Raw genomic sequence first — 15,792 nt, forward strand, 5'->3', positions numbered from 1 at the left:
ACACAGAATAGTAAAATACTGGCATTCAGCAGCCATGGTGAGGGCAGCCTTTCAGGACCTCACTGTTGCAGGAATTTGACCCTGATGTGTGCTCATGTGCTTGGCTTCCTTCTTGGCCCTGGCCACTCACTGGGTCCTGAGGGTGAAGGCAGCACTGGTGATGGACGTGGGCAGGTTCAGGCCTTTGGTGATCTCCCTCCAGATTTTCTTGTTGATGATCTCCACCAAGCCCCCCTTCTCTGTGACCAGCTTATACAGCATGTACAGGTCCAGGGTCTGCTTGGCCATGATGGGAATCCGGTTGATAGGGGTGCCTGTGATCGTCCAACAGGAGAGGGGTCAGTCACGCCGAGCAGGAAGACAGCAAATGTGTGCACACCCACCATGAGCGGCTGCACACAGTGCTTGTGAGACTCAGAAGTGTGGTCTGACTCAAACGCTACAATTAGACAGCAATTAGACTTAGTGTCAGCTCTCTCTGGAATAAGCAGGACAGGCCCAACTCGGGTGTGGGGTGTGGGGTGGTGTCTGTGGCCTGAAGCAATCCCCTTAGCCTTTCTGATCCAGATGAACTGAGAGGGAGTTTTGTCTGTTGTCATAGATATAAGCTCAGGTAATTTCTAATAGCTTGGCAGCAATGTCTGCGTGGTCCCTGCTGGTGCTGTGAGCAGTTGAACACGTTCCTCTGCCTGCCTGCCTTCTCTCCAGGCGGAGAGGCATGTTTTCCTTTTCTCTTACAACTAGCCAAGTCAAAGTAGCTACTGGACACAAAGGTCTCCCAGGGAATAAAAAGCCACTCAGCAATTCCTCCTCCACTCACTAATCACTCCACCCCCTCCCTGGCCTCTGAAAGAGGGAGGGTCAGAGCAGCTTCCGCCCACTGGCCCAGAGGGGAAGTGAGAGGAGCCAGGGACTTGATTAGGAAACCTGGCACTAGGCAGGAAGGGCTACTAATGAGCACCGAGGGACGGGAGTGAGGGAGGGGCCCAGGTCCTTTCAGGAGGCTGGGATGCTCGTCAGGAGGCGTGATGGATGACTGTCATTTGGCAGCTCGGGATTAATGATCTGTAGGTCAGAGGGGAGAATTCCACAGGGAAGGGTCAGCATCCGGGGCAGCGAATGAGACTTGTTGCCTTTGATGGCAAACTCCTTACTGTACGTAGGCTGCTGCTCCTGCCCCGCCCGTTCCCTGCCCCCATCTTACTGAGTTGCCTCATAATGGCAAGCCAGCCTGACCAGAGGCTGTTTCTTTCCAGTGTTACTCCATTATCCCTCAGCTGAAAGTCAGCCTCATCTAAACATTTTTTTGGAGGCAGGATCTAACGAGGTTGACCAGGCTGGCGCCAACCCACAACCCTCCTGCCACACAGCCAGCTCCTCAGCTGTTTCACAGGATAATCCAAGCAGAAGAATGGAGTGAAGGGCTCCCTCCCTTTAGAAAAAAAATCTAATGCAGGGACTGAAAAGGTGGCTCAGCAGTTAAGAGCATTGATTGTTCTTCCAGAGGGGCTGGGTTTGATTCCCAGCACCACACAGAGGGTCACAGCCAGCTCTAACTCTAGTCCCAGAGGATCTGATGCCCTTTTTGGCTTCTGTGAGAACTACATGCACACAGCACTCATAAAATAATAAAATCCATGGGCATGGTTGCACATGCCTGTAATCCTAGCACCTGGGCGGGAGAAGCAGGTAAGACCTCTATGATCTGTGAGTTCAAGACCAGAACAGTCTACACAGAGAGTTCCAGTCCACTCAGGGTTACATGGTAAGACCCTGTCTCGGAAAAAAAAAACAAACAACACAACTATTTGTTTTTGTTTTTGTTTGGAGAAAGGGTTTCTCTGTGTAACAGCTCTGGCTGAAAAATCTGTATTTGTGTATGTCAAGTTTTTGTGTAAGTGCATGTGGAGGCCAGAGGACAATCTTGTATGTCATCCCCGGCAGCCTCTACCAGGCCCCCATCTCTGAAGAGAAAGCAGTGTGAACACAGCTACTGTGGATTCACCTGGTAGGACCAGAGCTCTTTCACGTGAATGGGAGGAGGCTACTGAGCTTCAAGACCTCTGTCTTGACCATCCGTTACCTGACCCCTTTGGCAAAGGGTCATGGCATTAGGTTTAAAATGCATAGGGAACCCAAGGACAATGATATATGTTTCTAACTTCAGGTACTGAGAAACCTGTGACAAGAGAATCTCAAGTTCAAATTCAAGGCTAATTTCTGTTGCATAGACCACTGATCACTGTCTCTAAATATATAAATAAAAAGATAAAGGAAACTCAAGTTAATATAGAACATACCAGATTGCTACTAATCTGACCTACCCTAAGACTTACTGCTCAGGCTGGAGAGAGATGGCTCAGAGGTTAAGAGCAGTGACTGCTCATCCAGAGGTCCTGAGTTCAATTCCCAACAACCAACCACAAGGTGGCTCACAACCATCTATAATGAGATTTGGTGCCCTCTTCTGGCCTGCAGGTGTACATGCAGGCAGAATATTGTGTACATAATAAATAAATCTTAAAAAAAAAAAAAAAAGACTCACTGCTCTAGGCTGACCATTGTTTTTCTGTGCGGCTCCGAATGGTGAACCCATTCCTACCATGACATGTCCAAGATGGTAGCACTGTGGTCAGGGCTAGTACCATCTTCTCCAGAAGCTTCCAAGGCAACTTCACATGGGTGACTTGTCCACTTCCAAGTCAGAAATGTGCACGTCAAGCTCCCCTTCATCTCCTTAACCCCATCCTTGTCCCCTCTCTTCCTTTCTTCTCCCAGGAATACCACAGTTCTTACAGGTTAGGCAGGAACTTCCGGATCAAGCCTGGCTGTTCTCATCACCCACATTCAGGATGTTAGGCGGTTGCACTGCCTCTTTCCCTGAGGTGCCTCTCACAGACCTCTTTCCTTTTTGGCCTGGGCCACTAACCTGGGTCAGGCCCTGACTTACCTGTAGCAGCCTGGATTCATGCCTCTGATCTGCACACTACAACCAGATCATCTCCTGCTTTTACTAGGTATTTCACTTGCTTATTCAAAAGCCTACAAAGCCTCATTGCTTACTCCCCTGCACATGACTAGGTCATGTGACCCACATGCACTAATGTTCCATGAAAACTGGCCTATTTCCAGTAGGTCCCAGCAACTGCTCTCATGCTAGTCAGCTGAGCCTCCTCAACGTCACCCTCAAGCCAAGCTCATTTTTGCTCCTCAGGTCTGAAATATTTGTCTCCATTCAAGCCTCCACATTCAAGTTCTTCAGTATCCACTGGTCACAGGGAGAACTTTCTAACAGTGCGCACAGATTGCTTCCCTCGCAGGATTTCTGTGATAGCCTCCCAAAGTCAGCAAACTACTCTCATTGCTTGACATCTGTCCAAATGGTTTCCCAGAACTGTTAGTTGAGTAAAAGCAGGGACTATTTTCCTTTATGCTCTAATATTATTGTGGCTAAATTGCTGTAATCCCAGCACTTGGGAGGTGGAAGCAGGAGGATCTGGAGTTCATTATCTACAACATAGCCAGCCTGGGGCAACATGAGAACCACTCAATTAGAGCCATCACTGGCGCTCACTGTCTAATGGTGACGGTCCTCTCTCAGGTCCTGTCATGGACCATTCAGCTCATAGCCACTAGCAAAGAACTTGGGGAGTAGAAGCTTAGAATGAGCAAAGCTCTGGCTCCCATTACAAGGCTAGCGGGAGAAGAATGGATGCAGAGGTAGGGTCTTTGTAAGGCAAAGCAACAGTTACTCCATCACTCCATCAGTGGGGGGACTGGGAAGCAAAGTGCAGTCAGAGAGAAGGTAGGTGGGTGTGGAACACATGGGTCATCTGGAGCCGAGCATTTAATCAGCACAGCAGGGCTTACCAGCCAGAGGCGCACTGTTCCTAGGAAGGTCTGTGGAGAACCACGGTGTCAGACCACCATGTCAAAACAGCACTATTTTCTTCTGGATTACTTCAACAGCAATACAAATTCCAAAGAATAATGTATTCTACTTTTTGAAATGGTCATAAATCATCTGGAGACAAGCAAGGTGTGCAAGATGAAGGGACCAGACTGTTTATCCTGTTTTTTGGTTTTTGTTTTGTTTTATTTTGTTTGTTTTTTGAGACAGGGTCTCTCTGTGTAGCCTTGGCTGCCCTGGACTCGCTTTGTAGACCAGGCTGGCATCGAACTCACAGTGATCTGACTGCCTCTGCCTCCCGAGTGCTGGGACTAAAGGCGTGAGCCACCATGTCTGGCTTTATCCTGTTTTCTTTCTTTCATTGTTGATGTTAGTTTTTCGAGACAGGGTTTCTCGGTTTAGCTCTGACTGTTCTCCCAGACTTAAAGCTCTGCCTGCTCCTGCCTCCTGAGTGCTGGGATTAAAGGCGTGAGCCACCACCGCCCAGCTTATGCTACTTTCTGACTGAAAACGTGTGGACACAGCCACGGCCGACTGTATTGTGGTCCATGAATGCCTCCGCAAGGATTTCCATTCTCCCCTGAAGTAGTCACTAGGCTAGGCTGTGGCCACTGGAGGTCTATAAAGGGAAACACGATGCGGATGTAGCAACCGTGATCAAAGTTAGACTCTATAGTCAGGGAACGCTCAGGTTTGGGAACTACTTAGGGAAGAAAATCAGACCTGAGACGGTAAGAAAGGCCAGAGCAATGTTTGAAGTCAAGGCTATACCTTCCCGGGAACTTTACCAGCCCCCTACAGAACAGAAGCCCCTGACAATGTCTTCTCACACCAGAGCCTGCAGCTCTGTGCCTGGAAAAGCAGGCATTCGGCTTCCCTTCGCTCCACGGCCTCCCACTGCTCAGGCACCCTGGGCGCCAGAGGAGGCTTCTGGTACCACAGGAGGACTGGTACTGTCTGTTTGGTTTGAGGTTGGCCCTGGTAGAGGATTAACACGGTTCCCAGAGCCTGCTGGCCCCTGAGCATAGTCAGAAACACACTGTATTTTTCTAGCATTATCTAGATAAACCAGACACGAAAACCTGCCTTGCCTTTGATTTTCCTGACAAATAGAAGAACCAACTGGAATCCTCAGGCAGGTCTCTTGGCAGTTTGCTTTGCACTGAGTGGACCTGGAGGTCCAAAGGAGATGTTACTATGAAGACAGAGGGAAGTCTGTTAGGGGCCTGTGACAATATCAGTGTGTATGTACATATGAGAAATAGCAAATTATCACAAAAGGGGCGAGGGGCTTGGCTTTAGTACCCTTTCTGAATCAGGAACTAAAGTTGCCAAATGATCTTGAAATTGATAATTGAGAATTTCTTCTTTTAAAGGACTAATGAGACTTAAGATGCGGTGTGAAGTTCAAGGTCACAGCAATGGCTACTTCGCCACACTCTGGAGGAGGGGAAAGGTCTCTGGCTGCTCTCTAGGCTTTGTTGGATCCTCCTCTATTCGAACAGGCTCTTTGCTTGAGAGGGGTATGTGACAGCGACCAAAGAGCAGCAGCAAGGAGGCCAACACCTATGGGAAAGAACTCTGGGTGGCTGTGCAGGCCCTGCAGGAGAGCATCTCTGCTCCAACAGGGAAGAGAGTGTCTGGTGGGTGGGTGGGGGGCACCTGACAGGGAAGCCTGCAGACTGTCAGTCACTGCTATCAAAGCAAGAGCTAGGATTGAGGGTAATTAATCATGCTAACTCTGACAGGAATCCAGGGCCTTATCTGTACCCCAAGAAATGCCACTGGTCTCTAGTTCCCTCCTCAATAAAGGAGACTGACAGTTGCAACAAAGAGGGCCCTTATCAGATTTCAGCCAGGGAGCCTGAGGCAGCCCCAGGGACGGATGTAAGAAGGCTTTTTTATGAGGGCTGGGGACCCAAGCAAAGCCTTTGAGACTCCTGGGGCTTTAACCCTTGGTGGTGGGAATGTTACTAGACTAACAGGCTAGAGGGTCACCCAGGAGCTTCTAGGGCAGATATGGCTGGGCAGAAGCTGCTCCCTGGCCTAGTGGCTTCTACATCACTCAGGTGATACAGATGTAGTTAGAGTAGAAGAAGCAAAAGAGACAGTTGCCCTGACTCTGGACACAAAGATGGGGGCCTATGAGAACGGTGAGGGGAAGCCCCACCTGTCCATCACAGAGAATGGTCTGTGCCATGAAGATCAGCAGCAATCTGGGCAAAAGACTCCAAGGGTGCTTTCCTGTCTACTGGTCAGGGGTAAAGGCCTAGGACCTAGGGCGGGGCCCTGCCAGGGACCCTTGCTGCTTTTTTTCCTGGCTTTGAAAAGGTCATTAATCACACCCACAGCCTGACTGAGACAACCAACCATGGAGTCTAGAGGAATTAAAGTCATGTTAGGCTGGGAATGTGCACAGGCAGGCAGGCAGGCAGGCAGGCAGGCAGGCAGGCTGCCATCCTCGCCATTCCTCTGTATTAATCCCTGGCCTGCTCCTCAGGATAAAGAAGGGAAATAGCTGGGGATTTCTTCCCCTGACTTGTTTATGTAGAACATATCTCCCTTCTAGTGGGAGCCTGGCTAGCAGTGTCCAGCAGACAGCAGCAGTTTATGCCATGACGTTCCACAAAGCAAGGCAAAAGCAAGGACATACCAAGTATATGTGAGTCCATAGCCCAGATCTGCTGTACCTTACACTAACTAATCTGGGAAGACTTTTCTACAAGTACTAGTAGAATTAACCCTTATGTTAGAATATGAAACATTTCCAGTGTCAGGAAAGTCCCTCAAAGCCTTTCCATCCCGGTAAACGCGTCCTCCCAACCTAAACAGTGCTGGAGGTGTCTACCGTTTTGACTATGCTTTCTTGGACTTTGTATAAATGGAGTCATACGCAGTGTCATCTTTTGTGTCTGGCTTTTGCTCCACACAAGGTATATTAGAATTGTCCTGAGTGTGCCAGCAGCACACTTCATTCTCATGGTTGTGTGGTATCACAGTATCTGATTGAGACAAGATTTATCACTCCCATTTACTCTTCCATCAGCAATGAGTAACATTCTGGGTGCTCTACAACCAGGAAGCTGATTTAAAATGAGCCTTTTCTCATACTCCAACTAGGATTTGCTGTAGGTGAGGTTACATTCTGCTGTGGCTAATAACAGAGTCAGGGCTCTAATTATACCATCTCTTCCTTTACAGCAGAGTGCCAGCTCAGCATGTGCAATCCCTGAGTTCAAAGGTTAACAGAGTTTGAAGGAGGTAGGCTGTGGTCCTCCTTCTGTTTACTTGTTAGTGGGTCACATCTTGGGAAAGTTCAGAGAAGAGGGATAGCAGCCAGGCCGGACACTCGTGGCTTTCTGCTTCTTCTGCTATCTGTGGCAACAACCTCCTAGATCCTCACCATGTGTGAGTGGGCCAAAAACCTCAGCTCCGTCTTTTCTTAGGCCAGCCGTTAAAATGCTGACTCACACTGCAACAGAGGGGACAGAATACTACAAATAAATTAATTTTATAATACCCGAGCTCACCTATACAAGATTTTGGAGCAGAAAGAGGGTGAATTTAATAAGAGTGGGGAATTCAAAATAATTGTACATTTAAAGCCCAGACTCCCTTTCTCATTATTGTGGATAGCTGAGTAGTCACAGGGCATTAAATGACAGAGATGGAAAGAAGAAAGACAGTGTACTTGGTAGGGGCAGCTGGGTCACCTGGGGGAGAGAAAAGTAAGACTCAGACAAAGACTCACCCTCAGGGGCAAATTTGCACTTCAAGCTCTCACTTGTGGATAAAGTTCCTAAACCCATGCCATCTGACAAACGACGACTTCGTGTATTAGAAAGGGTGTCCTGGGCACAGAGCACAGGAGAAACTACCTCCACCAAAAGGCAAAGCAATATATGTCAGAAACACTTCCTTGCCTGAGATGGATAGATAAGCACACAACAGAAGGAAAAACACTCAAACTGCACTTTGAAGCAAACCCAGCCCTTTTCCCACAGTAAATTCTTTGTATATGCACATCAGAAACGATCTAACTATCCACTGGGGAGAAGCAGGGGCAGTTTGTGGCCCTGACAGAACTGGTGGGAAGGCAAATCTTTGAACAAGGTCTTGACAAAAAAAAAAAAAAAAAAAAAAAAATCTGTCTTCCCTGTGACTATGCAGTTGCTTACCCCAGCCTGTATTGAAGGGTGGGGGTGGGGCATAGAGAAAGGGTGACTGGATAGAGGGTGCTCCTGGGTTTCTCCCCTGCCTCATCTTGCCTCAGCAAATAGCAGCCTTCTTCCTATTGCTGAGCTGTCACTTTTGTCCTTCCAAGAGTCCCAGAGATGAGGGTTCCTTCCCCTTGTACGCAAAGTTCTACACTGTGTTCTGCAAATCCTCTGCTAGACAGTGGCCAGTGGAGTGGTGGGTACCCTATGCTACAGGAGCAGGCATGCCTGCACCTCTAAAAGGAATCCATGAGGTTGTTGGTGTTAGGGACGAGTCTCTCAAGGGCTGTGCAAAAAGAAGGAGGGAGCCCTGCCTAGGACTTAGGAGAGACCAAATGCTAACTCTGCTCTCCAGCTTTAGGTAGTCTCCTCACCTTGGGCCTGATTCACAGTTACATTTTGACTATAAAAGTGCACCACCACTACCACCACCATCAGATCATCGTTTTTAATGAGCTCACACTTCTGCTTTTCCTCTCAGGGGAAAAGCTCTTCTTTCTTACTGATTATGTGAAAATGCAACTATATACATGGCCTTTGCTTATCAGACTTACAAATTAGCCCCTCCCCTTGAGCATTGGAAAACTAATTGTATAAGGGAACGAAAGCTCAGAAACAACCCACAGTGAGTTAAACTGGTGGACAATTTCATTTACAATGTTTATCTGGCTTTACTTTTGGCAACACACATACACATATACCCCTGCATATATGTGCAGCAAAAAAGGCTATCAGAGCTCTGAAATCTAAGTATCTTTCTGAGAACAATGTTCTCCCAGGAAAAGAGACCTCAGTACAACACAATGTGTGTGATTCAGCTTGGCTTCAGTTGGAAAAAGACGACTGTGTTATATAGCAAGAAAAGAGAAGAAACATTTGGTCTTAGAGAACCTCGGGGCATTTTCATAGAATTATTTTGATAGAAAACTGCTAACAGGGCTTTTCCTCTTGTTGTTTCTCCACATGGGTAGGTAGCATCATCTGTAGGGAGCTTAGAGCAGTCATGGAAGTAGATCGCAGAAGCTTCCACACTGACTAAGTGAACCTTCAACATCTTAAGGAAGGTGTGGCCAAGGAGCCCATCGATCTAGAGAAGGGTGGATGTTTGCCTGGCTTTGCACAATCCGCAGCCTTTTCCGCCTCCGAGGGCCTCATTTCCTCAGGCCAGCAGGAGCTCAGCCCACTGTGGTCTTAGGCTCTACTGACAGACTGACCTATAGGGAGGGGAGGGGCCACCAGAGTGCAAGCAACTGAGCTGGGCCTAGAAACTAAAGGCCAAAGGCTGAAAGGCCCATCTGTTGCAGTCAATTCACCCAAATGTGTTAACAGGCGGGAGCCAGCACAAAGCAGCAGTTACAGCCTGTGCCCGTTCCCACATGATGCTGTTTTTATCACCTGCAGCTGCAGTTGTTTGGGGCAGCCTGCTGTGTGCTGCCTCCCTCAGAGCCCTGTCCACTTCCTCTGAGGTGCCTGCTATATGGAAGCCACTGAGCCCAGCTCCCAGCGCAGGTGGGCATCACTAGGACTTTTAAAGTCAGGTTTGTATAGTTAAAAAGACCCTTTGGAACCGCTTAACCTTTGAATGAGCAGTGCCTGACTTGCTACAGAGATCCCAACTAAGGAGACCTACGCCTCGAATGCCCTACATACTCCACTCTGAAGAGCAGCAAACACTGCATGCTTCACACAATTAAAAGCATAACCTGCTTGCTAGCTCACGGGAACCGCGCTAACCTAGACTAGTAGCTAACAGTGACCTAGGAGAGGCCCCTCGGCTGCCACTGTGTTCCAGGGCAGGGTGGGCTCCACTCTCTAAAGCAGGAGGTGGGTGGGGAGCTTGAGACACTATCTGACAAAAGCCAACCTTAAAATATGATAAAATGATTTCCATGGAGGTTGCTTTTTATTTGTTTGTTTTGTTTTTTCCTGTTTCAAAAGCTTTCTACTTAACTTTTTCCCATGATGTGACATTGGCTCTTTCTAGACAGCAATTTGTTCCCAAAGGCCATTTACAAATTCTAGAACCCTTTCTTTCTTTCTTTCTTTTTTTTTTTCTTTCTTTTTTTTTTTTTTTTTGGTTTTTCAAGACAGGGTTTCTCTATGTTATCCTGGCCGTCCTGGACTCTCTTTGGAGACCAGGCTGGCCTCAAACTCACAGCAATCTACCTGCCTCTGCCTCCCGAGTCCTGGGATTAAAGGCGTGTGCCACCATGCCCGGCTCTTTTTGGTTTTTTTGAGACAGGGTTTCTCTGTGTAGCCTTGGCTGTCCTGGATATGCTTCGTAGGTCAGGCTGGCCTGGAATTCACAGAGATCCACCTGCCTCTACCTCCCTGAGTGCTGGGATTACAGGCATGCGCCACCACACCAGACTGCTGGAGGCATGTCTTTGAGACAGGATTCCTGTAGTAAAGGCTGGCTTCCAACACACCTTGTTGAGGCCTTGAACTCTGATCCTCCTGCTCCTACCTCCCACGTGGAAAGATTATAGGAATATGCCCCACACCTGGCTTCTACAGACATTTTTGGTTATCATGACTGAGCATTGCTATTGCCCCTTACTGGGTGGGAGAGGCCATCCCACTGCTCCTACTCTATAGTGCACAAGTCTGCCTCCACAAAGGGGTAACGCAGTCCCTAAAGTCAACAGCTGCTAATGCCAGGAAAATCTGCATCAGAGTAACTAACAGGCAAGAGATTTAGTTATTTTTACTCTCTTGGTGATGCTAGAAAATGGTGAAATATTTGGCAAAAGTCCTGAAGACAGGCCCAAAGAGCTATAGACCAACATCACCAACAGCTGCCAGCCCCAGGATGGCAGGGCCATGAAGACTGCTCTCTACCACTGACCTAAACTACAGAACTGCTGTGGAAATGAAGCAGATCTAGGCCAGGCTCGAGGCAGCTTAGCCGCCTGCATGGCGAGCTGAGTCAGGAAAACCAACCAGGTGCTCAGTAGGCAAACACCCTGAGCACCAACCTGGCTGGCTCCAGCGATGGAGGCATGACAAAGCAACTGTCCTCCAGGAAACAGGAAGGAGTAAACATTACCAGGCTCCACTCGTGACTAGGCTGATCTAGCTTACTTAAAAAAAAAATCCTTCTGGGCAGAGAGAAAAACAATAAAGTAGAAAAATAAAGCAGGGGCATTCCACCGCTGATTAAAATCTATACTGCTGTGGCAGCCCCTCTGAGACAGGATCAGCGCCTGGCTTTGCACCAGCTGGGCTTGTGGAGCTTGTAAATAATTAAAAGGTAATTGGAAGGCGAGACCTAAGTATTAAGTGGATTTCTCTCTCTTAGGGTATAAAGAGTTTCCCTGCTGCCAGTCACATTATCTTTGAGGACTGTATTTTTGTTTTTCACTCACACACACACCAGCTCCAGATAACTGTTGGAAGAGTAAACTAATTAGGGCTCTTACACTGCTCTGATAGGCTTCGAGACCTACGAACAAAGCCTCCAATCTTCCTATTGCCTTTTAAAGTGATCCAGCACTGATAGCTCACTACCGTGAGGGCATGGGCTTTGGGGGAAAAAGAAGAGGAAAAAGGGAGATAGGGTGGAGAGGCAGAGAGAGAGAGAGAGAGAGAGAGAGAGAGAGGAGGTGTAGAGGGAGTAAAGAAAGCAGAGGGAGAGAACAGGAGCTGTGTTTCTAGAATATGTATCTGCCATTATAGCTCAGCCTAGAACAAAACCTAAAAAACCATTCTCAGACAGCCTGCAAAGGATATGTGATCAGGTAATGGCAGTGTCCTAGGGAAGGGGCTGGTGGGAGCAGTCCTCTTCAGGGCTACATCCTGAGGGTGATAAACGTGGAGCTACAAAAATTGTTAAGGGTCTTCTCATAGAGGGGCTGAAGTCCTGGACACGCTTCCTGAGGCCTGACCTAAGCTGGTGAACCCATTGCTATGACTGGATACAAAGCCCGGAAGTTGAGTCACTGGGCTCAAAACTCAGTCAGGACAGGGTCTAGAGTGGAGCCAGCTATAGGGGGTAGGGTACAGGGAGAGGAGGACAAAGAGCTGAGAGGTGGAGTATACCTGGATGCCTACTACTGGGCAGTTAACCTGCAGGGACATCCCAACTATGTGAAAGAGATCCAGTAGGTAACGACGACCCTTCCTTTTCGTGGAACATTTCATATTTTCCAGAACAACCCCAGGGGTCCCTATGTTTTCACTTATTTTTCTCAGTCTACTCAGGACTAACCACACCAACAGTGCATGCCACATGCTGATTTAAATGAAACCCGAGGCAGCTATAAGGCCACAATAAAAACGTATTTGGATATAAATTGTCTCCAGAGACCATTTAATTAGAAGAGAGACAAAAATAAGGCAGGGCAAATCCATCTTTTGCTAAGGTCCTCTCTGCTCCCTTCAATCTGGTTGCCAATTACTTAAATAGCACTTGCACAAGGAGGCTTGGAGGAGGATGGGTAACAGTAACACAGTAGTCACTCAATAAGCAATGAGGAGGCAACACACTTACCCCTCTTCTGCATGAAGATGAAGAGGTCATCCAAAAATTCTTTCCTTTCAGGATCACCATCCAGTTCATACAGCTGCAGGCCAGACCCCAAGAGAAAACAAAAATGAAACATCCCATCTCGCTGCAGGTGTTGTCATCCCAGAGCTACTACTGGTATCTGAGTAACTTACAAGTGTGACTTGCCAGCCACTCACATCTGAATGTATAGGGGTGACATACAGCCCACTGCAGAGCTGCTTGTCTTTATCACAAGATACTACAGACCTTGGCAAAATCTCGAGAGATCTCTCTTCCCCGGCCTCCATCAGCATCATCACTCCAGGCTAAAGCACCATTCTGAAGGGGACAAAGCATAACATTGAGAGGGAGTGGGAGTCATAAGAGAGGGAGCAAGATCTCCATGAGGGAAAGATGACCACCCTCAGCAAGTTTGCTCTATTCAGGACCCTCTACTAACTTTTTTAGGACCTCCTGTTTTGCTTTTGATGATGATTTCAAACTATGGTTTGTGGCTGGGTTTCAAACAAATCATCTTTGTTGGCAAAGATGGATGCTGCTCATGCTTGACAATGCTGAGAAGGACACAAAAGCCCACAGTCCCGAGAACCCCCATCCCAGCTGACTTTCTAGAAACTACCATTCTGAGACACATTCACTGAGCAGTGGGTGCAAAGATGCTCAGCTTGCTTCCCAACACCGCACTGAGTGGTCAAAGGGCAAGTGAACGGGGCAAAGATCCACAAGTTGCCTACCTCCCATCAGAAACCTGAAGCCTAGCAATGAGAATGCCCGAGGGACTGCAGGCCGCCACAGCCTGGCACTATGCTCAAGGCAAAAGCTAATTTTCATTAGGAAATTAAAAAACAAAGCAAACAAACAACCAAGCTTTGGTTAGATCAAAGCAATGATTCGGCTGAGTAGGGGAAAAGGGAAGTACGCCTTTGTTAATGTTCTTTATTCAGCTGGATGACTCACTCCCTAGACAGACACCAATTTACCTCTTCTGTAGAGACCCACCCTTCACCCCAGCTGCATCAAGACCCCCAATAGCAGTCTTTCTCTGCTGGCAGTTCAGATTTTCAGTCTTTTGAAATTATGTCATCTCCATCAGAAGGAATGTTCCTTGATAGAAAATCAATCCTACTTCTTTGTATCCCAGCACAATATCACACTGCCTGCTACATAATCAATTTACTATTTGAACTAACAATCTCTTCAACAAATACACAAATACATATACCCTAGAGATGGCCCAGCCACTTCTGCCAGTGGCAAGTATGAAATCTCCATTCACCCTGTCCTGGTGGACTTAACTATACCTTGAGCCTATGACATCCTTCCTTTGTTCTCTCCTGGAGCACAGGCACATGCAGGCACACCACCCTGCTAGCAGGAGTGGGTAAGTGCTTGAGGAAGGCATGAGGGCTTAGAAGCAGGGACCTCTTGGGAGAACATCCTTTCGACTGCACAGGACTCTTGTTCTGAAACCATGACAGCCTGGGCGAATCCTACTCTGTACACACATGCACACCGCACACCCCTCTGTGCCTGGAAGCGAGAGGCACTATTCGCCTCTATTTTGAGGCCACACTTTGCTTTCTGTACTCAAGGCCGATTCTGAGATACAGATGCACTTCTTCCTCACAGCAGCAACAGCACAGAGTGAGTTAAATCTGACAGAAAAGCGACACCTTGTCAGCTGAAATGAAACAGGCTACACCAAATTGTTTTCCTACTTATCTAGTCAAAGATTGTGTAAGGAAGTGTTTGGTCAGGGACTGGGCCATGCACACACTGGGGCTGGAGGCAGACACTGTTACTAGTGTTCTTTGGAACCAGTGACCAAACAGGAGGAGCATTGCAGGTTTCTTCTTTTCTGTGTTAAATTCAACCCCGCACTGTAATTATTATAGTTACCAGAAATCTAGTATCATCTGGTGGCAACTAGCACAATGAATAATCAAGATGAATTATACCTGTCAGGTCAGCAAAACCAGACAGTTACATTTGAACCCCTTTCAAAGGGTGCAGTAGGTTGCCCTAATGCCCAATGATTTTGTTTGAGCCAGTAATTCCTGCTGGAAAGTCAATTATCCTGGGAGCTCCCATTGGCTGAAAGACATTTAATGGGGGATCACTGTGCTTCTGTTATGTCAGCTGTTTACTGTGGCAGCTCAATTTCCAACTCTGCAGCTAGAGATCGGAGGCTGATGCTCACAGGAGGATTCTTACCAGTCCCCAAGATGAAAACACTAGATTTTTTGCTAATTACAGTAACTTGCAGGCATTCCAAAGGCTCAGGAACTGTGTCACACTCAGTTGGAGGGAGAAGATCTAATCCACAACCTTGACTGAGTGGGGCTTTCAGCAGTGGGGGAGGGGTGTGAGAACAAGCATGCCAGTGTGACCACCTTAGGGCTATGTGTGAAAATAAACACCCAAGTGCCAGCACAGCTCTGCAGACTGAAAGAGAAGAATGCTGGGGGTGGGGCGCGGTGGGGGAAGAGCTTGGTACCCACTAGGTCTCCTCTACTTTTCCCAGCTCTACCCCAGCTGTAAGGGATTCTAAACACTAGCTATAGCCACGAAGCAGGAAATAGCTTAAAATGTGCTCAGTCCAGAGAGGAGTCAGCTATAAAGGGTGGTGTGGAGGGAGGAGGACAAAGAATTAAGGACTACATCATAAAGTGGATGTCAACGGAGGCTACAGGGACAGGATCTGAGCCAGAAACATCTCTAACTCAGTGACCACAGAGAAGGACACTGGCCACAGGACAGAAATAAGACACTGAACTTTACTTATTTTCAAATGAAAGAAAGTTGTCTGAATGTGTGAGTCTTCCTTCTCCTGTTCCAAGCCAAGGATACTCAATTTCGTTCTTTTTTTTCTTTTTGTGTTTTTTGGACACAGGATTTCTCTGTGTAGCCCTGGCTGTTCTGTGCTAGGATTAAAGAAGTGTACCACAGTGTACTACAACTGCCCAGTATTTGGTAGGGGCTTAGGCAGAAGTTTCTCATATTATTTCATCTTGAGGCAGTTAAACTTTACTCAGCTTTGCAGGTTTTTCTGGTTACGATGAGACTGATCCTGCAGCCTGCCTGCCTATCACAGCTGGGATGCCAGTTTCTTCATAAAGCCTGCTGGTTTCCCCTCTGGGCTGTCACCTCACGCT

At 47.7% G+C, this 15,792-nt stretch overlaps 1 protein-coding gene across 5 annotated transcripts in view; it reads right to left on the reverse strand.

Moving 5' to 3' along the window:
- The window catches only part of ARID3B (AT-rich interaction domain 3B), a 54,389-nt gene that overhangs the window by 11,685 nt on the left and 26,912 nt on the right, over positions 1-15,792 (reverse strand). For 4 of the 5 annotated variants that reach the window (XM_084782274.1, XM_084782272.1, XM_084782270.1 and 1 more), the window contains 3 exons: positions 12,884-12,955; positions 12,620-12,692; positions 131-314 (listed from right to left, as the gene is read on the reverse strand). In XM_084782274.1, the coding sequence (XP_084638400.1) occupies positions 131-314; positions 12,620-12,692; positions 12,884-12,955 (329 nt within the window). The remainder of the gene's footprint in view (positions 1-130; positions 315-12,619; positions 12,693-12,883; positions 12,956-15,792) is intronic. The other variant, XM_084782273.1, reaches the window with a different exon arrangement.

The sequence above is a fragment of the Acomys minous genome (genome assembly GCF_964271855.1).
Source record: "Acomys minous genome assembly, chromosome: 5".
NCBI lineage: Eukaryota > Metazoa > Chordata > Mammalia > Rodentia > Muridae > Acomys > Acomys minous.